Genomic DNA, 20,912 nt, shown 5'->3' with positions numbered 1-20,912 from the left:
GGTTTGGCGGCTCGCTAAACACTCCCGCACCCAAAATAGACAAGTCGAATTGATGATGATCAAATCAAATAAAATGAAAAATGCTAATTCCAATGAAGATTTATTTGATTTCTTTCTCTCCAAATGATTATTAATATATTTCGTATTTTTTATTTGGATATTTTGGCAGGTTGTCACGTTGGCGGTGATGGACCAGGGTGGGCCAGGCTTCTTCTGCCGGGCGGACGATTTCGGCGCCGACCAAGAGGTACGGGGTAGATGATGATGATGATTTATGTTCCTTCCTTCCGTCTTTCTTGTCTTTTCTTCCTTCCTTTGTTTGTTTGTTTCTTTTTTTTGTTGACTGGATCGATTGCGGATGGAAATTTCCCCCTGTCCGATAAAAAAACAACAAATAGTTTGTGTGTGTAAAAGAAACAAATGGAGAGGATTTTTACAACTCTGCCCGGAAGAAAAAGAAATATCATAAAAGAATGTACATCATTTGTCATCCGCCGGAATCTGGATAGCCTTGGCCGGTCCATCATCATTTTCTTCTTCTTCTTCTCTACACGTTTTTTTATCGACTATCGGCGGGTGGGGGGTGGGGGGTTTATTCTGTTTATGGTGGGAGATGGGCCGTCTCGATTTCTTTATTATTATTATTTGGCAACTGACAAAATTCCACTGCGCCACTGATATCCACTTTGTGTTGTGAGTTGTGTGTGTGTGTCTATCTCTTGGTAATCATCGCGCCCAGGGATTGGGAGAAGGAGAGAGAGATGTTGTTGTTTGTCTGCAGCATCGATCAATCTGTCAATGCGCCGGATTGAGATGTGTGTACTTACTGTGCAGTAGACACACAGAGTCGGCATGATTGCACACAGCAACGGGAGCGACAGAAAAATCCTATCTCTCTTTTCGTTTCCTGTCATTGTTTTCTTATTTTATTTGGTCCTTAATGGAAGTCTGGATGCGAGTGCCAATCACCTTTTTTTTTTCTCTTTGTGGATGTTGTGTCGTAATAATCCCCACGTCTTTTTTGGGGTGGAATTTATTTATTTGTTTGTGTAGACGAGGGATCCGCACGAGCCGCAATGGTCCACTTGGTCCGAATGGGCTCCTTGTTCCAGGACCTGCGACGGTGGAGCCACTTACCAGACCCGCCGCTGCATGGACATGGTCAGAGGCTGCGGAATCCACGAGCGAAGCATCCGCTATCAAATCTGCAACATGCAGGTAAAATCAATTCAAATCAAAATTAAATCAATTGGATTTAAAATATGCAAATTTTATTTTTTGGGGGGGAAATTTCCGTCTATAGCCCTGTCCGGAAATGGTGGACTTCCGGTTGCAGCAATGCCAGAATTACAACAGCATACCGTACCAGGTAAAAAGTGGGACAACAACCGGACGGGCCAAAGAAACCCAAAAATTGGGTCAAATTGTGTTATTTGAATTGATTTATTCTGTAGGGTAAATTATACAATTGGGTTCCGCTGACGGACAAAAGCACGCCGGCCTGTTCCCTTTCCTGTCGGGCCGTCAACACGTCGCTGATTGTCCAGCACGCCGCCCGCGTTCACGACGGAACCCGCTGCAAGCCGGGCAGCCTCGACATGTGCATCGACGGCATCTGCCAGGTTAGCCACACAATTCCAAATTCCACGTAATCAGAGATAAGATAGATCTATCTATCTATTTATCTCTTCTTTTTCTTTCTTGGCCGGGTAAGAGAGAAAATCTGTGAAACAAATACGAACAGAAGAAAAATGGGAGGCAAATATATGAACAAGGAGCGCGCGCTCCTGCGGAAAAAAAAAGGATCCCCCCATCAAGACAGTTGTGTGTGTCTACTAGAGAGATGGGGTGAATCAATATTTGGGCAAATGGTAGGGGGATTGTAGAAGAAGAGATAGAAAGAGGGTGTATTATAGAAAAGAAAAAGAGAATAATCATAAAAAGGAAAAGAAAAGAAAAGGGTCGAGTGGTGATTTTTGTCGTCTAGAAAGAAAAACATTTTTCCCCCTTTTTTTAATAATACGTCTTCTTCTTCTTCTTGTGTGATGATGCCGTGATGCTGGAACGATGCCCGGAATAAAAGGGCCAACTCTCTCACTCGGATGGGAAAGGGCGACGCATAATAAATATCAAATGGTAAAAGCGGAGGAGCTGAGGGGGGAAAGAAAGAAGGACAGACGAGTTGGGGGAGAAGCCTAGATCCATCTTTATAGACTCTCTATCCCCTTTTTTTTATTATTTCATGTCTTTTGGCACTATCTAGTATTGCCTTGTAGTAGTCGTCGTTTTCTTTTTACACTGGAACAAGAGTTCCAGGGCAGGATCGTCGTCCTTACTCACTAAAAGATTTAACTTTTTGGAATAATCTTTTTTTTTTTTTGGCTGGCCGGTCTAAAAGGATTGGAAAAAAGAAAATAAATTGTGTAAGTTTATAACTCTTCAAATCCTGTTGACAGGCCCTCCAATGGGAAATTGGAATAAAAGATGATCCTTTTTCGCTTCACGTTTCATCGACGGAAAAACACGTCCGCACACTTTTCCTTTTTTATTTTTTTTTTATCCCGGGCTAAATCAATTGCCATTTGGGGAGAAGGGAGTGGGGTGGAAGGAGTCTGCTGACATGAACACATCGATCCTGACTCGATCCCCCCTCCATTTTTTCACTTGGCCACTCTGGGCGAGGAAGAAGAAGAAGAAAAGTTTGATTTTATTTTTTTCCGGCTGGGATGTGGAACGTGCCATCCTGGGTGGATCTTGGCCAGGATCCCAGGGATCAAGTCAAAATGAAAATAAAATGGATGTCGATTGAATCTGATAAATAATTTTGAAATGTTGTTTTGTTTCTTTTGCTTTTGGACAGCCGGTGGGATGCGATCTGCAGTTGAACTCGGATTCCAAAGTGGACGCGTGCGGAGTGTGCGGAGGCGACGGATCGACTTGCCTGGACAACACCAGCGACGACCTAGTCGTCGGCTACCGATGGGAATTCGGCCACCGACTCTCGCCCTGCACCGTCTCCTGCGACGGAGGTAAAAAATTAAACCCCAAACCTTAAAATTAATTTTAATCCAATAAAAATAATAAAAAAAAAAACCCAAAAAGAGATATAATTACCACTGCCTAAGCTACTAACGAGGTGGGCCTTAGCCGGACAACAACAAAAAACTTGTTTGAACCACGACCCCTTTTCGTACCGACATTTGTCGTGTCACGCTAATAACAAGCAACCGCCCCTCCTCCTCTTTCCCTTCCTCACCTCCTGGAGGTTATCACGAAGGAAGAAAAAGATAAAAAAGAATAATATTTTTCCGTCTTAACAACAGTGACACACGCTCAAGACAAAATATATCTCTCTCCAAAAGAATAGACGAAGAAGGTCTGATATAAGGAGCTGTGGGAGTTGTCTCTTGTTCCTGAGTAAAGTCAAGGAACGACTTGTGTGTGTCTTTATTTTGTTGGGGTCCAGCCCATGATGAAAAGGTGACCCCGTCTGTGTGTCTGTGTGTGTGTTGGGGGCTGGATCACGTTCGTGTGTCTATCACGTCTTGTATTCCCACCCGCCTTCCACCCTCTTGGCGTACGGTATCGATTCAACAGCAGCAGCAGTACAAGTCCTTAACAAGAGACCCTACACCACCAACCCCCGTTTGAAAATGTTGTTGGTAGGCCACCACCCGGACGGTGGTGGTTGTTGTTGTTGTGTTTCTCTTGTTCCAATCGATCGACTCCCATTGATTGGGGCTGTTGGAGCCCCTAGTCATTGATTATTCAGACAACACATTCACGTCATCATTAAATGTCGACACTCTTTTGAAGGATCGAATTTCTTAAAAATATATTTTTTTGTTTTTAATTCCGGCCGGAATTAATTTTTTAATTTTTTAATTTTTTCCAGGTCAACAAGAAGTGGAAATCATTTGCCGGGACGCCGTGACGGGACTGGAAGTGTCGGACCAGAATTTGTGCGACGAGTCGAGCCGGCCCCAACCGAAATTCGTCCAGTGCCACACGGATCGTTGCCCGCCAAAGTAAGTCCCCTAACATTTTGGCCTGCGATCCTTGGGAGCCCCGGGCATTTTCTCTCTGTTGAAAAAACAAAAAAAACCGCAGAGTAGAATAAGAGGGGCGGGGTTTGAATGAAGGATTGGATCCCACAGACGCTAGACACCCGCAGAGTAATGAGCGCGCGAGTTGTACTACTATAGTTGTACATCTTTCGACTCTGACTCGCATCTTATCAAAAAGTCTTGTTAGATAGTCTAAAAGGAGCCAGGAGTGTGTCTGTACTGTTATATCTCTACTTGAACTCTTCACTTTTCCTGGAGAGATTTAGACGGATGCTGAGTTTCGGGGGGGTTGGCAGGATCTGTTCCGTTTCATCTCGTATTTTCTTGTTTTCTTTTTTATCCTGGGTGGATCGTTATTTTTCCTCGCGCGGAAATTATTATTTTCTTTATTTTCATCGTTTCAAATTGGGATTCCATTTCTTTTTTCAAAAAATGTATTGATTTGTAGTTGAAATGTCATCGGTACATGTTGTCGACTATTGAAGGATCGTCCTTCGATGAAAAAATAAATAAAATAATTTGCCGGGGTATTGATTGGATGGCTGGACCAACCTTAGCCTTGTCCCACATGAAATATTGACGAGATTGAGAGAAGTTGTGCATCTGTGTTGTATTGAACACAAAAAATGAAATAACGAAATCAAAATTGTGGCCATGAAATAGGTGGATCGTCGGTTCGTGGGAGTCGTGCTCGGTTACCTGCGGAGGCGGAGTCAAGGAGCGACGAGTCTACTGCCAGCAAGGGCACAACAACAGCCGGGTAAACTATTGACATCCAAAATCCCGACATCTGTCCCGCCCGGTCGTCAACATTTTCATCACATTTTATTTTTTTTATTTTTTATTTTTATTTTTCTATTCGCCATTATTGACGAAATCATCCAGGTGGACGATGTCATCTGTTCGGCCCTGATTGGTCACAAGGCCAGGACCCACGAGCCCTGCAATACTCACGACTGCCCCAATTGGTTCCAGGGCCCCTGGTCACAGGTGAAAATCTTTTTTTTCTTTTTTGTAAAACTTTTTGTATTTTTGGGTGAAACGATCCTGGTCGTCATTCGTGTTACCAGGGGGAAAATGGAGGGGAAAAAAACCTTGATTGACCGGCCCCTTTCATCCATCCGTCTTAATTATTCGGATGGACCCCGCGCGCTAGTTTTATATACCAGGATTGAGAGTAGAGAGCCGGACGACTTTGACAGTCGAGTAGTCGAAAAGGAAGTAGAGTCCCGTCGGTTGACAATTGGGTTGAACCCGAATCTTTTTCGAATTTACCCGCCCGTCTAAAATTTAAAATAAAACGGGAGACTGGTCCTTTGATGTCCCACGCAGAGAGAGGAGGTGGTGGAGCGCGTCGTCATGGAACGAAATCAAATGGTCGGGAATGAACCGCTCCCTCCCATACACACAATGGCGCAACCCAGTCAGTCTCATTTGAATATGCGTCTTTTTTTCCCCTTCAATGGGCGAATTGTGTGTGTAAAAGACTAAAAGGTCGTTGGTTGTTGAACCTCTTTACCCCATTTCTGCGTGTCGTTTGATCCCGGAGACTCCTTACTCCCTTCTATCATATCCCACACCCATTCCCTAACCCCCCGAAAAGAGAAAAAGATCCTTCGCAACGATTCGGTTAGACATTCAAGTTCTATTGACTGTGAGACTGTCGACTATTCCAAATGAAATCAAAAAAAGGATCTTTTTCTTTTGGCTTTTATCTCGGTAAAATAGGAAAATCGGCGGATGTAAAGTTGGCAGGATCGTTTCAGTAGAGTCGAGAGACTTTCCGTCTTTTTTTTAGAGGAGTAGGAGGAAGGGAAGGGGGTTTATTCCGGTTGGATGAGAGCTCGATCCTTGCCCCCCCCAGTCTTTTGTGCGTAGTTAAAACTCTTTTGACGGGCGCTGCTGCTGCTGCGCAATCACGACGGCCTCATCAACTTATTGGCCCCTGGCGTCTACTCAAATAGCAAACGGGCGGCGGCCGCGACTATCAAATGAAAAGAGAGAAAGAAGAACAGACAGGAAGTTGACGTTACAAATTAGCCGGAAGGAGAATTTCTTTTTTTTTATTATAAGGCCGCCGGATGTAATGGAATTATTTTATTTCGCCCGTTTTTTTAGTGTTCGACTCGGTGCGGGGACGACGGCGTCCAGACGCGGGTGGTGGTTTGCCGAGACGCTAGAGGACACGTCACCAACGCCTGCCGGTTGCAGGATCAACCGCCGACCAGTCGATCCTGCCCGTCTCAACCGCCTTGTCCGTCGACCGAACCTCCACCGACGACAGTCACGGCCCCCAACCGCCCGCCCAGAGAAAAAGGTAAAAAAAAAGATCCCGAATAAAAAGAAATCCCGTGGGAAAACTTTGATGTTAAGGATCGCATTGAACATGTGCAGTGACGCCGTTCAATCTCTTTGACGACGACGAGATTGAAGAGGAGGAAGAAGAAGAAGAAGAAAAGGAGTTGAAAGGCGTCCTGGTGCAACAGCCGACCGGCTCCGTTTCCAGCAGCTCAGGATCGGCTCCTTCGGCGCTCCTGTCGGAGAAACTCCAAGTCGGCGAAATCAGTCTCGTCCCCACCGACCCGACGTAAGTCAACAAATCAATTTCAAATGTTTTTTCTTTTCTTTTTTAACTTTATAAAAAAATCCTGACAAGGATCAAATTTGTTTTCGAGCCGGAGGAGGAGAAGGGGGGGAAACTTGTTTACATGTCTACCCCAAAAATAAGCTTTATTTTTTCGATCAATCAATCAATTCAAATATTTATTTTTATTTTTGCGCGCGATGGAAGCCGACGGAATTCAATCCGCTGGATAAAAAAGGGGGTTGGGGTGGGGTGAAGAAGGAAGTTTTTTGGCGGTGATTGAATTTTGATTGAAAAGGAAATATAGTAGGGGGAAAAGAAATAGGAAGTTGATTTATACCTGTGCACCACTACTTTGCATATTTGTACATTTCTCTATTTGATTTTGAAACTAGCCTCTAATGCAGGGTTGCCGTGTTTTCTGTGTCTTCTCTCTTATATATATTCTCTCTCTCTCTCTCTGGCTGTGTGCTGTGTGTGTGTCTTCTTTCTCTGGCGCTCGAATGTCAAAACATTTCAACAGCAATTCATTAATCGAAGAGGAAAATTATCCACACACAAACAAAAATCGTCTTTTTTTTTCTATATAAATGTCTATCTGCTTTTGATTTGATTATCTTTGATTTACTTTTTCAAATCAAACAACAAAGAAAAAAAGAACAAAAAATCTGTCGGCAAGTGAGACTCATTTTTCTCTCTCTTCTTTTTATTTTCTCTCTTTCTCTTTTCAATTTCCTCTCCCGTCCACTCACGTGAAAAACAAACAAAAAATTATTTTTTAATTCCTGTAAATTGGCACCAGCCTGGCGTTGTATTACGCTTGCGGTTGGTTTTATAAAAGGTACGATCCTCTAACCAACAAAACAAACGAGAGAAAGCCCCTTGGAAAAATTTTAGACGTAAAAATTGCATCATTTGGCGCACTTTTACCCTCATCATCACTCACATTGTTATCACCTTTTTTCATATTTTCTAGTCGAAATTCCGATCTGAAACGAAATTTATTTTTTCAAAATTATTATCACACAAGTAGATCCTTTTTTTTATCCCAGCACAAAAAATTCCCGGGGGAAGAAAAAAATTGATTTCTTGAATCAATCATTCGGAAAACCAAAATAAATATAGACTTTGTGGTGGTGTGTGTGCGTGTGTATACCAAGGCAAACGTGACATCAACCGCAAATCCCTTCAGCAAATCTTCTCTCTCTCTCTATATAGCTCTTATCTTCTACTCTATTCTTAATCTTTGATGTATAAATCCATCCATCTATCTATCACGAAGCACTTTTTTTGGCTGGTACTTTTACTTGCCCGGCACCCCCAGCACACACGATTCTTTTTTTGGGCTTTTTGGCTGTGATTAATTATTGCACCAGCACCACGACACTCTTGGCTAACCAACAACAACAACAAAAAAGGAACAAAAAATAATTTTTTTAAATAATAAAACAAGTTATCTTTTGATACTTTATGGGCATGGCGTCGTTTGTTGTGTTCTATAGCCGCCACAACTGGTTGTTGTTTGGGCGAATTTTCTTTTTGTTGTTTTTCCGCACTTTATTACACACACGAACGAGCTAATGAAACGGTTGTTAATCCTCAGCACTTGTACACACTCACCGAAAAGAAATTATTTTTCTAATTATTAAATTAAAAAAAAAAAAAGAAAATGAAATTTGATTATTATTATTGTAGAAAGTTGTTGTTATGTGTGTCGGGTCGCCAAAAAATTTTTGATTAGTCGATCCTTTTTTTAAATTTTTTTCCGTTTGTTTTTATTTTTTCTTTTTCTTCTTCTATTTTCTTCTTTCCTTTTTCTCCAATTTTTTTAAATTCTATTGCACAACCGATCGATTACTAATCGACAAACAAACAAAAATATCCAAAACAAAACAAAAACAAAAAAACCGAACAAAAAATTCAGTTTCATCGCCGGTGAATGGAGTCCGTGTTCGGTGACGTGCGGAGACGGGACCCGTGAGCGTGAAGTCAACTGCAAAATCTTCCTGGAATTCTCCAAGACGATCGCCAAATTGCCGGACAAGGAGTGTCCCGGCCTCAAGCCGGCCGAAGTCGAGCCTTGCTTCATGAGACCCTGCAGTCTTTCAAACAAGTAAAAAATAAATAAAATAAAATAAAATAAAAATTCCGGCTGGCCAGCTGGCCGTCTAAATTTTTATTTTTTTCCCGACCGTCCAAAATTGAATTTCTCATTTCCCTTTTTTTTGTTTGGGTTTAAAAAAGGTACGAGCCGTGGATTGACCAATTCAGCGACCAATCCAATTACAAGCTGATGCTGGGCACTCGTAAACCGGTCGAGGATCTCCGGGCGGCCACTAAAATGGAGTTGACGAGCGGCAGCAGCAGCAGCAGTAGCAGCGGGAGCAGCAGCAGTAGCGGCAGTGGCCCGGTTACAGTGACGAAACCTTCGTACGCCGTTCCACCTTCATCCGTGACGGCCCCTTTGCTGGCCCATAGTTGGAAATCATCGGGATTCTCGCAGTGCAGCGCCTCATGTCTCGGAGGTATTTCAATTGACTTTCTTGCCATCTAACTCAACTTACTAGCCGGCCCAGCCCGGCCCAGCCAGTCCTCCGTTTCCATCTCCCGTCTTTCTAATCAATACCGAGGAAGACTGTGGTGGTGATGGGGTGGCCCAACGTTTTTGACCTCGCCCGTCTTCTGTCTTGTGTCCTCCCAACTTGCCTTTTACAGAGTTGAGTTAGTTGCTGCTGCTGCTGGCCCCTCCTTTTGTGTAGTTGTATCCAACTCCATCAAGTTGATCCGGCTGCTTCTCTCTCCCTGGATCCTGTTTGACATTTCCACAGTCGGGCCCCTTTGACTTTTGTGTCTTGTCTATTTTTTATTTTTATATTTTATTTTTTCCATTTGATCCCGACGGGCAATTCAATTTTCTTTCTGGTCCTTTTATGTCTCGACGGACTATTCTTTTTCCGGCCCAGTTTGATCATTTTGTCCATCCGTACTAGCCGTACTACCCCAAGATTTGACTTTTTCATGTGATTTTCTGTCTGGCCCGTCCTGGTTGGCCGTTTTTTCATTTTCATTTTCATTTTCTCATGTCCGTTTCACTTTGGATGAATTAGGAGTCCAGGAGTCGATTATTGAATGCATCCGGGAGCAGGACGGCCAGCGGGTCGGGCCGCATTTGTGCCCGATGGAGCGGCGGCCGGACGCGATTACCCGGACCTGCAACGACGTGCCGTGCCCGCCAAGGTGGAACACGTCCGACTTCTCGTCGTGCAGCCGGACGTGCGGCGGCGGCGTCCAGACTCGCGACGTCCATTGTATCCACGAAGTTGCCCGCGGTGGTGGCAATACCTTGCCCGTCGGCGCCGACCTCTGCCCGCAGCCGCCGCCCAGAGCCCAGCAGTACTGCAACATGATCGACTGCCCGGTCGAATGGAAGACGGGCGAATGGAGTCAGGTATATTATATATACCATTGTTGTCGTGTCCAGCTAAACCAAACCAAACAAACAAACGGGCCAGCTTGCGGTTTTATGTGTCTTGTTACTCCTCATTACCGGTCGTATTGTTATGGCCGGCTAACGTCCGGCAACCACCAACAAACTGATTCGTGTTTGGGGGCATCAAATGGCAAAGGCCAGTCAGTCCAGCAGCAGCCGAGCAGGGGCTAATCAGATCGCGTGTCGGGCGACTTGTCTGACCAATCAATCATTCATTAACGGCCCTGGACTTGTCTCTCTCTCTCTTTCCAGCTCTGTCGTTGATTACATGAGCCGGGCACACAGAGATCCTTTTTTCTTTTTCCCCTCCTCCTGTTCCAGCTGTGGTTTTGTGTTACACAACACGAGGAAATTGGAATACACTTGACGTGTAGGGTCAGGGCCAGCCAGGGGCCAGCCAGGGGCTAGCGGAATGATAAATCAATTAGATTTTCGTTAGAGAGAACCCAGGGATATTCCTTCCGGGGGGTAGAGATCCGGTCCGGGTTTTTGTGTGTTTGAAGTTTTGGACAAGCCAATTGAAGAGGGAAATGGTCGGCGCTTTTGTTTGGCAAAATCAGACGGGCGAGCTTGGTGGTGGTGGTGGTGGTCGATAAAGAGAGAGTCGAAAGTCGTTGGCCGGCCCAAATAATCTATGCAAATGAGACGATGGATCTTTTCTATTTCGGTAAATCCGTAAATGTAATAGACATGCAGGGGGAGAGGGGGAGATTCGGGTCCGTTTGATTGCCCGTCCCAACTTTGTATCTCTTTTCTGGTTTCATTGAATTTTAAATTGAATTTAATTTGAAACTTTTCGGTTTTTATTTGGACGGACGTCGCAGTGCTCGTCGACTTGCGACGGAGGATTCAAGGTCCGCAAAGTTTCCTGCCAGCAGATCCTGGCCCTGGGTCAGGTGTTGACCAAGACGGCCAACCACTGCAATCCGACGTCCAGGCCGGCCGAGTCCAAGCCCTGCAACATGGGCAAGACGTGCAGCAGCAGCAGCAGCGGAAGCAGCAAAGTGGAAGGAAAAGAAGCGGATGATTTGGGAGGCCAAGAGGAGAAGGAAGAACAAGTTGGCGGAGCAGCAACGACTGCCGGCAGCGTTCCAGAGAGGCCGCCACCTCCTGGCCCGTCCCCAGCCGCAGCCGCTTCGGATTTGCCCAAAATCCAGTCGACCAATCAGAATTTCGTCCAGCAGGGCCAGTCGAAGAAGAAAGTCACTTTGAAAATCGGCGGGAAGGCCACCGTTTTCAAAGGCACTCAGATCAAAATCCGCTGCCCAGTCAAACATTTCGACAAGTAAATTTAAAAATCAAATTCCCAGTTTCATCCGAGAAATTCTTTAAATTTGTAAAAATTTGTTGTCCGGTCGCAGGTCGAAAATCAGCTGGATGAAGGATCACATTCTGCTGGTCAAGAATCCCAAACACGAACTCAACAAGAAGGGAATGCTCCGCATCCGCGACGCCACCTTCAGCGACAGCGGAGTCTATTCCTGCATCGGTAAATTCCGGAATTGATTTGAATTATTTCTATTAAAAGCGGATGGAAAATGTTTTATTCATTTATTAATTCATTTATTTATTTTGGCCAGCTGGAAGAAGTGTGGCGAACATCACGGTGACCGTCAGGCCGGCTCCGACCACACCCAACAATCCTGATAGTGACTGGGAATCGCCCAGCAGTCCCGGTAGGAATTATTTGATTTTATTCTATTTTATTATTTCGCACGAAAAGAAATTTGGTTGCGATTGTGTGTGTGGGCCGGAGGCGCTGGATTGATTATGTTTAACGAGCGACTTGTTCCACCCTTTTTTGTCTGATGGATCGATCCAGCGGCCGGCGGAAATCGATCAAAGGTCGACGGTCACGTCAAGCAACAGCAGCGGGTCCAGCAGACGCTGACGGACGAGCTGTCGCAGCGTCCTGGTTCTTCTTCCGGCGGCAGCGGATCGTCGTGGGCTGTCGGATCGTCGAATCCGGCGGCCGGCGGATGGGAAGACGAGGAGGAGGAAGAAGAAGAGGACGACGTTATCAAAGAGATGAAAGGCAACAGCCTGGCCAACGGCCACGCTGGCCAAATCAAAAACAACTTTGATCATCGCTTCAAATCGGCCGGCCGGCCGGACCAGACTTTTGTGTCGGGATCGACCGGACCTCATTTCTCCGACCAGGATCAGGTACGTCCGCCGCTCACATTTTCTCACTGGACAATTTTCCCCCCTTTTCTTCTTTCGATCCTTTTATCTTTTTCCAAGGATCGAATCCTTTGGGACGGAAGGGGGAGGGGTAATGGAATTTTTCTTTTCGTTTTACATCCGGACGGACAAGGAGGGGCATGGAATATTGGGCAATTGAATTGAGTTCGGTTTTGAGAATTGAATCCGCTGTGAATAATGGAGTTGCAGACGGGCGGCCGGCCGTCTGGCCGTCTCTGGCAAACTTTTCGTCGTGACAGATGGAGCGCAGAGCACGTCGTTGTTGTCGTAGTCCGCCAGACTATTTTCCATCCGTCGGCAAATGGATGGAAATGACTTTAGATGTGTACAAGACACACACAACACAGTTACATATATAGGGCGGCAGCTGGGCCAAAAAAAGGCCGGGCAACTTTGATATCATTTGTGAGCCCCGGTGGCTTGTAGACAACTCGGCTTACGTGTTCCAGAGTTATTCCGGCGTCCAAAGTTGATTTATTTTTTTTGATTCCGTCCGAAACTTTTCGATATTTTTATTTTATTTCTTTTAAATTTTAAATTCCGGCGCCCGGGGGCTCTTGCACGACAAACAAAACACGCACGCACGCGTATACATGATCTTGTTTGAATTTTGCAATTGTTTTGATTTTGAACTAAAATAACCGGATGAATATTATCTAACGAGGTGAAATGTGGATTCTTGTCTGTGTACCTTCTCTCTATTTGGACGCTGCTCATTTATCGGCATCCATCTGTCGGCCGGCTAACAAACTAAAACACAAACCGCAATCGCTCAAACAAACAAACAAAAACCAAAAAATACGACCACAAATTTCAAATCAAAATCAAAAACTAAAAATCAAAAGGATTGGCACCGCCAAACTCCTCACTTCACTTACGTGACACGTGCGCGGACCACCCAGCCGCCCAGTCCGCCCCCCACAACAACCCCGACCACAACCACAACGACTCCAACGACAACGGAAGTTCCGGCGGCCACAACTTCCGCCAGTGTCGATGTCGACGACGTTGAGGAAGAAGAAGAAGAAGATGAGGATCGGGACGATTACTACCGGCCATCCCATCCAGAAAGTGGAACAGTGGCCAGCAGTAACTGGCCGGATCGCATCGATCCCATTCCGACTTTTTGGCCAACTCAAAACTGGTGGGGGACTATCGATCCTATGCGACAAGATCCCGGAGGATCGGGTCGTAGTGGCGGCGGCCAATCGCGTCAGTCGAACCGCATCCCGACGTACGCGCCGGCACCTGCGACGCCGGCCAAAGCGGCGGGCAACAACAACAACGGCAGCAATAAGAGCCGCAACCGGGTGGCCGGCGACGGAGCGGCCCGATCGGGTAGCTCTGGCCGCCCTTCGGCGTCTCCACCTTATTTCCAATTGCTCCTTGCCGGACTGGTCCAGGTGAGATGGCCCGTGTGCTGGGCGAGTCTTCCTTGGCTACTCGGCCGTCTTCGTCATCGTCCGTTGCTCGCCATCGTCTCCGTCGTGGTCGTGGCTGCCGCTTCTCGATTTCAGATACTCGCATGATCGACATCACAGCCCCACCCACCACCCACCTCTCTATTTTATTTTCCCTCCTTTTTTTAAAAATTCATTAAATAATTAAATATTCAACTTTTTAAATTTTTAACAAACAAAGAGGGCGATTAATTACTCAAATATTACATTATTATCTACTTATCTCTTATATTCATTTTTCTTTTTCTTTCTAACTCTCTCGGCTGTATATTAACAATAACAATTTCCCATGATAATATTTTACATGTAATATAATATAAGATTTACTTTCGTCATTATCTGTTATATATTGACATTTGTAGAGGATTAGAATAGCTAGGGGGGGTAAAAACCCAGTGGGGGAGGAAGGAAGGAAGAAAGGAAGTTTTTTCAAAACATTTGCCAATTTTTATAAAAAGAAAAAATCGTGAAACAAATGAATAACGTGAAACCAAAAAAAAAAAGGGGGGTGGGGTGGTGGAGATTTAGTCGTGATCTTAAAAAAATTTCACATTTGAATTTCCCAAACAAATTTTTTTTTGTTATTCCCAAATTTTTTTACCAACCCCCCCCCCCCCCTTTTCCAGTGAAAGAAAAAATTTTAAAATGGCGGGTGATTGATGCCGATCATGATTGATTGATGAATATATTAGTGCTGAATTTCTAATTTGTGTTACCAATTTTTTTTTTTTCAAATTACCAATTTCTTTTTTACTTTAAATTCCCAAATATTCGGCATGTTGATGACATTTTAGCTGAAATCAGAAAAACAAAACAAAGGAGAAATTAATAATTTTACGTGTTATTATTGATCGAGAGCTGCTGCTGATGGATGTGTCTACTTTTTTCTTTTTGATTTTTCCGAAAACTCTTGTGTGTGTGTGTTTGGCGTGTGTGTGTTTATGATTCAGCTGACTGCGTTTATGTTTGAAAAAGGAAGAAAAAAAGAAGAAGGAAATTGACTGGAATTGGATCAAAATCAAGATAATATATATAGAGAACGTTTTTCAAGGTTTCTTTCGTCCGTCATTTTTTTCTCACCAAAACATTTAATTTTTTCAAATTTTTTTTCGTTTGAATTTTCGCGCGGAAATTTATTTTTATTTTTTAAATCCGCGAAAAACAAAAATCCGTGTCGTCGTCGCGCATGTGTCGATTTTATTTTTCCGTTTGATTAGAGAGAGAGACGGAAATTTTGTTCATTTGTTTAGTTGACACAAAATTCGTCTGGTCCGTCCCGTTTTTTAAATTTTAAGTTTCATTTCGGAATGATTGTGCGCGTCTATTTTCTTTTCTATTTTCCCACTTTTTTTAATTTGCCCGCCACCCATTATTTGCTCGCATAACGAATAGAACAGCTTCTCTGGCCTTTACAGCAACAGCCGGAACAGTCGCCGTCGTCGTCCAAGAAGAACAGCAAACCGTCCGGCAGTAGCAGCAGCAGCAGCAGTCGCCACAACAGTCAGCGGTCGAAATTGAGAAACGCTTCGCCGGGCCACCACCAGCAGAAAACGGGCGGCGCCAAAAAATCCGTCAGCGATCCGGCCACCAGCAGCTCTTCCGTTATTTCGGCCAAAGGTATAATAATAATAATAATAAACAACCATCAGTGTCGTAATAATAATAATAAATAATGTGACAATATATGTAGCGCGGTCAAAGAAAAAAAAAACAATTTTCCAACCACCAGTTAGCCCACTTTTCTTTTATTGCCTCGTCGACAGGTATCAGAAAAATGGCGGACCTTTTTTTTTAGTAAATTGAATATTCAAATCCCCCGCCGTTAACCTCCTTTTTTCTTTCTATTTGCTGGCCGGCTAAGGTGGGGAGGAGGGCCCCGTGTTAATGTAGTGAGTAAATAGTTGAGTGTTTCGAGTCAATAGAAACCCAATTGCCCGGGGATGGCAAGAGAAAGCGTGACGGGCGATTTTTAGAAATAAAAGACGGGCCGGAATATTTATTTTTTCACGTCCAGTTGCCATTTTTATTTCTTCGTGAAAAATTTGTTTTGTGACCCATTGTTTGTTTTTGTGTCTAGAAAAAGGGAAAGCGGACAGCTTGAAGTTTGAATGGCTCCTGACGCCCTGGTCAAAGTGTTCGCAAACGTGCGGCGGGAGCGGCTTCCAGGTGAGAGCCGTCCAGTGTATCGTCCGCCACAATAACGTCACCAAATCGGTCGAGGCCAGTCTCTGCGAGGATGCCGGACTGGCCAATCCCGACACTCCCGATGCCACCAAACCTTCATCGTTGGCCAGCAGCAGCAACAACAGACAACCGGCCACCGTTCAGAAATGCGGATTGGATACTTGCCCTCACTGGGTGGCCGGATCGTGGACTCCGTGCCATCAATCACGCTGCTTCACCTGGAACACAGGTATTTAAAAAGAAAATCCATTTGCTGGAATTGCGGTTGTCCATCACGCCATCTCCTGCATCCAACCGGAATTTCTTTCCATTTCATTTCGTTTCATTTCATTTGTAGCGCTGCAAAAGAGGCAACTGGACTGCGTCATGGACAACGGGACCTTGCTGGACGCCATCCTGTGCAGCGATCGTGACAGGCCGTCGCAGAAGCGTGAATGCTTCAACGAAAACTGCCGGGGCGCCTGGAAAGTCTCCGACTGGTCTCACGTGAGTCACGATGTTTGTTTTTTCCCAACATTTCGCTCTCGTTTACATTATCAACCGGCCCGAAAAAAAAGTCTAGTTGTACAGTAGTTGTAGTAGTAGTTGACTTATTCATGCCTGGGCGCAACAACAGCAACAACAACAACAACACGTAACAGTTTCTATTTAAAAATAATAAAAAGGTGTGGTTAGATCATGTATTATGCAGTAGTTTACACACACACACACATTCATAACTACAGTAGTGCTTTTCTCTTTTAACTCATTTGATTCTTTTCTCCTTTTTGATTTTCCTGTTCACCTGTGCCACAGAGAGAGAAAAACGAAACAACTTTTTTGACGATTATGAAACTTGACTTGAGGCTTGGAGGGGGGGGAGTATGGCGTTGCATTTTTCACGCAAAGCTTGGTCTTAAACAAAAATGATGTGACGTCAGATTGAGATGGATGGTGTACGTAGGATTGAGACCGTACGGGACAGCTCGTGAAAGTTTCTGACTGCAATAATCTCGTTTGTCCAGTTTTTTTCTTTGATTCAAAATCCTATTGTCCTTCGTGAATATTCGCGGGAAATGAGACCAGAAACACTTTCGGTTGACTACTGGGAAAATGAAACATTTAGAGGCCGTTGGACTGGTCTAACCGTCTAATTGACCCAGTTAACTTTTGATTCGTAATCTGCGCCGTTTCGATTTTTTCAAAAGAAAAATGATTCAAGAAAAATTCCGGTTTTGATTTTTGATTTGTCAGAAATAATTAGAATGCCAATTATTGATTTTCTCTTTCTTTTGGCGTGACATTTTGACTCTTGTTTCTCGTGTGGAATCCCGTTTTTTTTTTTTTTTTGTCTTCTCCTTCTCCTTGTTGTTGTTTCCCATTTGGGTTGCCATGGAAACGCCACGTGTTATAGTGCTCGGCTACTTGCGACTCTGTGGGCCACCAATCGCGACTCCTGCGCTGCGTTTGGTACGGCACCGAATCTCCCGCTGGAATGGCCTGCGCCGGTATTTTATCAATTTTCATTTCTTTTCAGTTTTTCAGTTGTATTGGCTTTTGATTTGATTAACTACAACATTTTCTTTTAACCTTTTTCCCTTTTTATTTTTAAATTTTTTTTCAAATCTCCCGCCAAATTTTTACCTTCACACTCTGACAAACCCAATTCGAAAAAATTGTGTAGAATTGCCTAGACTACCCGTAACGCGTCCCTGTCGGGGACCTCCGTGCCCTCAACGTAAGTTGTTGTTTATTTCATTCTCCTTTTATTTCATTTCAATAATGACCTCACCTTTTCCCGGGTTCAAATAATTAATGATTATTACATCTCGACCGCGCGGCGCGGTGGTTGTTGTTATGGCATCAGATTTAGAATTTGACCTTGCCCTCTGACGGGATCTGTTGAACTTCTTCTTTCTTCTGCCTTAATTGGCAGGAGTGCGTGCCGTACTTAATCCATTGCGGCTCTTTTTCTCTTTCTCTTCCTCTCATTTGGCGTGTGCGCCATTTTAATTACCTTTCCGGGCTGGATTATTTATACTACATGTTGTGTTGTTGTTGTTGTTGTTGTCCTCTTTGGTCGTGTGTCGTTTTCCTTATACCTCCTATTTTAGCCGAGGGGTGCGTGTACGCAGTCTCCCGCGGGGATTTCGACATTTCATTCTTCACGAATGTCCTCAACTCAAACGAATTAAAAATAAAATCAATAATAAATAAGATTACGCGAATGAACACGAATCTGATTGGGTTTGAATCCCCCGCTTTGAGCGTGTGCAACAAACCCATACGGCGATTGATTCAACACCTCAACGCAGAATTTGTTTTTTAAAAAATTCGGTTGAGTTTTCACGCCGTCAGATGGCGCTGGTGATATCGGCCGTGTGTCTGCGTATTCTCTGCATCTCTCTCGTCGGGGGTTTGGATCATCATCATCACTTTTGATGATGATAGTAATAATGACAGAGGGAAGTTTTTATCCATACGCTGCACAACGCCTTGATTAGTCTCTCTCTGCTGTCGTGTGAGAGACTTTTAATCGTCTAAATCCGTGATGGCGGCAGGGGGGAGGGGAGGGATGATATGGTTTTTTTTTCGTGATTACAACAACTTTTTTTGTTGTTGTTGTTGGCTGATGAGGGGAATGAGGAAGTACTAGTTTTTTTAATTATTTTTATTTTGGGTGTTTTTTTTCTGGCGCCGGTGAAATTTCATTTCGCCGCCAGGAGATGATAAAAACAAGATGAAATGTGTGTCGGGAGATGTTATATAAGACCTTTTCCAAGAGAGGGAGAGAGGGGGGAGGAGTTGTATTGCTATGAGTGAATTATTAGCAATCGTGGATCGTGATGAATTGGATTCGACAAACGAAAAAGGCGGACCATAAAGCCGATGGAAAATCGTGGCGGGAATTTTAAAAAACGAAATAAGTAAAATTAATATTTTCTCTCGATTTATTTTAATCGTTTGCGGACTTTTTTTAAATTTCCAAAGGAATTACCGCCAAAGTCGACAGGGAAAATGCGCAATCGGCTGTGGAATAGATTTGTCGGGTGTGCCGCTCTGATTTGTCACGGGGAAAAAACTTCTCAAATCAAATCAAAATAAATCTGCCGGCCCGGCTGACGCACCTGTCCGCTCCCGTTCGACCGCAACGATCGAATTCAATCTTAAAAAAAAGAACTGTAAAAAAATCTCTGCACAAACTCTACACACGATGATGATGTGATGAGACTCTTTTCTTATTTCTTCCTTGAGGTTTTCGTCGGGATTGACGTTAGTAGTAAGTCATTGAAAAAAGACCGGCCTCATCTTTTTTTACTTTTGTGTCTGCGTTCATCCGAGCGTGCCGTCGTGTTCAACCCACATTTAGATTTCATCCATCATCAAAAATATATATATAAGAAATGGTGGGGGGATAGAGAAAAATATCCATCACGATTTTTCGGTTGTACCACCGAGCGACCACCATCCCATCCCATCCCATCCCGGCCATGTTGTCGTTGCTGCAAACGCAGAGATTCACGGTCGACTGATTGACTGTAGTTGACGCCCACTCTCGGCATTTCTCATTATTAGTCACGTTTCATCTTCTTCTTTCGTTCCTCCTTTGATTTCTATGGTTGTTGGATGTTTTTGAGTTGAATCATTTTGATTTTTGATATTTGGTAAACGCAGGTGGGCAGTGCCGGGACCAGTCGAGCTACTGCGGCCTAGTCCAGACGTTGGAGCTGTGCTACATCCCGCGCTACCGTCAGCACTGCTGTCAGACATGCCAAAATGCCCAGCCGCCGCCCATTCCGACCAAACCCGCTGACAAGAAAGAAACGGATCATCTCAGCCGGACACTGACAGCCGCCGACAAGAGCAATAAGAAAACCAACAACAACAACAACAAGAAGAAGAAAAATCATCATCACAAAAAAGTTCCCACCGACAAGAAACCACCACTACCACCACCAATTCCATCTCATCTCTCGTAGACATTTTTTAAATTTAGAGTTAAACGCCATTGTTTTTGTTCGACATTAATTCATTTTCTTCTTCGATTTAAGAAACAAAAAAGTCATGTCAACCCTCCGGACAAAATTCTCTCGTTTTTAATTCATTTCCATTTGATTTTTTTTAATTTTTTTAATTTTTAAAATAAATAAAATTCCTCCTTGTGTGCCATTTGGAATTGGCCCACTGACCCGGGTCTTTTTTAGATACAACGAACTCGTCGTATATCCTCCTCCTCACCCCACATCCAAAAAATACTAATTTTTAATTCCCTTTTCTTGATGTACATAAATAATAACATTTTCTTTTCCTCTTCAATGATTGTCAAGTTGAGAATTCGCTTCGTCATTTTTTCCTCTCTCTCTCGGGGAGTACGGGGACGAGCCTCGTCATCTTATAAACAGGAGAGAATGGGCCATTTGCACTTTCTCCCGGCCAAAAATGAAAAATTCTTCATTATTCCTTCTTCCGCAAATATGGCAGAGAACCTTAACTTCTTCTTCTTTTGAGATTTTCCTAGTAGAATCATTTCCCGAGGCTCGACCATCGTTGTTGACATCATCGGCCATAGAATTTTAATAAAATAAAAAGGAAACTCTCTCTCTCTCTCTCCCGTTATATTATCCAAACACACAATACATCCGTAGCGAATTCCCATTTTTCTATAAGTTATATAATAATAATAATAATACATTCCCCTGCAAACAGAATTTTTCATTTGTAATCCCACCAATATTTTGTGTGTATTGATTGAGATATGTGCCGTTATACAAGCCCCGACTATTGTGTGTGTCAGAAAAAAAGATCAATACATTTCCTTTTTTTTTTCTTATTTATTCTTAGAAAAGAAATTATTTTCTGTTCAAACGAGAAATGGCCAAAAAATTTATTTTTCGGTAAGAGTTTTGGTGGCCGGGGAATGTCGGCTAAAAGGTGGGAGAGTT

At 43.8% G+C, this 20,912-nt stretch overlaps 1 protein-coding gene across 6 annotated transcripts in view; it reads left to right on the top strand.

Moving 5' to 3' along the window:
- The window catches only part of LOC124312789 (protein madd-4-like), a 29,779-nt gene extending 9,229 nt beyond the window's left edge, over positions 1-20,550 (top strand). For 2 of the 6 annotated variants that reach the window (XM_046777246.1, XM_046777248.1), the window contains 25 exons: positions 170-247; positions 1,054-1,218; positions 1,304-1,369; positions 1,455-1,622; positions 2,861-3,029; positions 3,896-4,028; positions 4,731-4,827; positions 4,953-5,057; positions 6,186-6,384; positions 6,462-6,654; positions 7,454-7,492; positions 8,576-8,764; positions 8,896-9,176; positions 9,759-10,099; positions 10,966-11,426; positions 11,503-11,630; positions 11,722-11,817; positions 11,964-12,307; positions 13,192-13,749; positions 15,222-15,423; positions 15,884-16,219; positions 16,328-16,476; positions 17,384-17,477; positions 17,654-17,707; positions 19,645-20,550. In XM_046777246.1, the coding sequence (XP_046633202.1) occupies positions 170-247; positions 1,054-1,218; positions 1,304-1,369; positions 1,455-1,622; positions 2,861-3,029; positions 3,896-4,028; positions 4,731-4,827; positions 4,953-5,057; positions 6,186-6,384; positions 6,462-6,654; positions 7,454-7,492; positions 8,576-8,764; positions 8,896-9,176; positions 9,759-10,099; positions 10,966-11,426; positions 11,503-11,630; positions 11,722-11,817; positions 11,964-12,307; positions 13,192-13,749; positions 15,222-15,423; positions 15,884-16,219; positions 16,328-16,476; positions 17,384-17,477; positions 17,654-17,707; positions 19,645-19,949 (4,950 nt within the window). In that variant the 3' untranslated portion in view covers positions 19,950-20,550. Of the gene's footprint in view, positions 1-169; positions 248-1,053; positions 1,219-1,303; positions 1,370-1,454; positions 1,623-2,860; positions 3,030-3,895; positions 4,029-4,730; positions 4,828-4,952; positions 5,058-6,185; positions 6,385-6,461; positions 6,655-7,453; positions 7,493-8,575; positions 8,765-8,895; positions 9,177-9,758; positions 10,100-10,965; positions 11,427-11,502; positions 11,631-11,721; positions 11,818-11,963; positions 12,308-13,191; positions 13,750-15,203; positions 15,424-15,883; positions 16,220-16,327; positions 16,477-17,383; positions 17,478-17,653; positions 17,708-19,644 lie in introns of all 6 variants that reach the window. The other 4 variants (XM_046777247.1, XM_046777252.1, XM_046777250.1 and 1 more) reach the window with 4 other exon arrangements.
- Positions 20,551-20,912: the final 362 nt, after the last annotated feature.

Source organism: Daphnia pulicaria, chromosome 9 (assembly GCF_021234035.1).
Source record: "Daphnia pulicaria isolate SC F1-1A chromosome 9, SC_F0-13Bv2, whole genome shotgun sequence".
NCBI lineage: Eukaryota > Metazoa > Arthropoda > Branchiopoda > Diplostraca > Daphniidae > Daphnia > Daphnia pulicaria.
The sequence above is the reverse complement of the archived record's forward strand: the minus strand, read 5'-3'. Positions and strand labels throughout refer to the sequence as shown.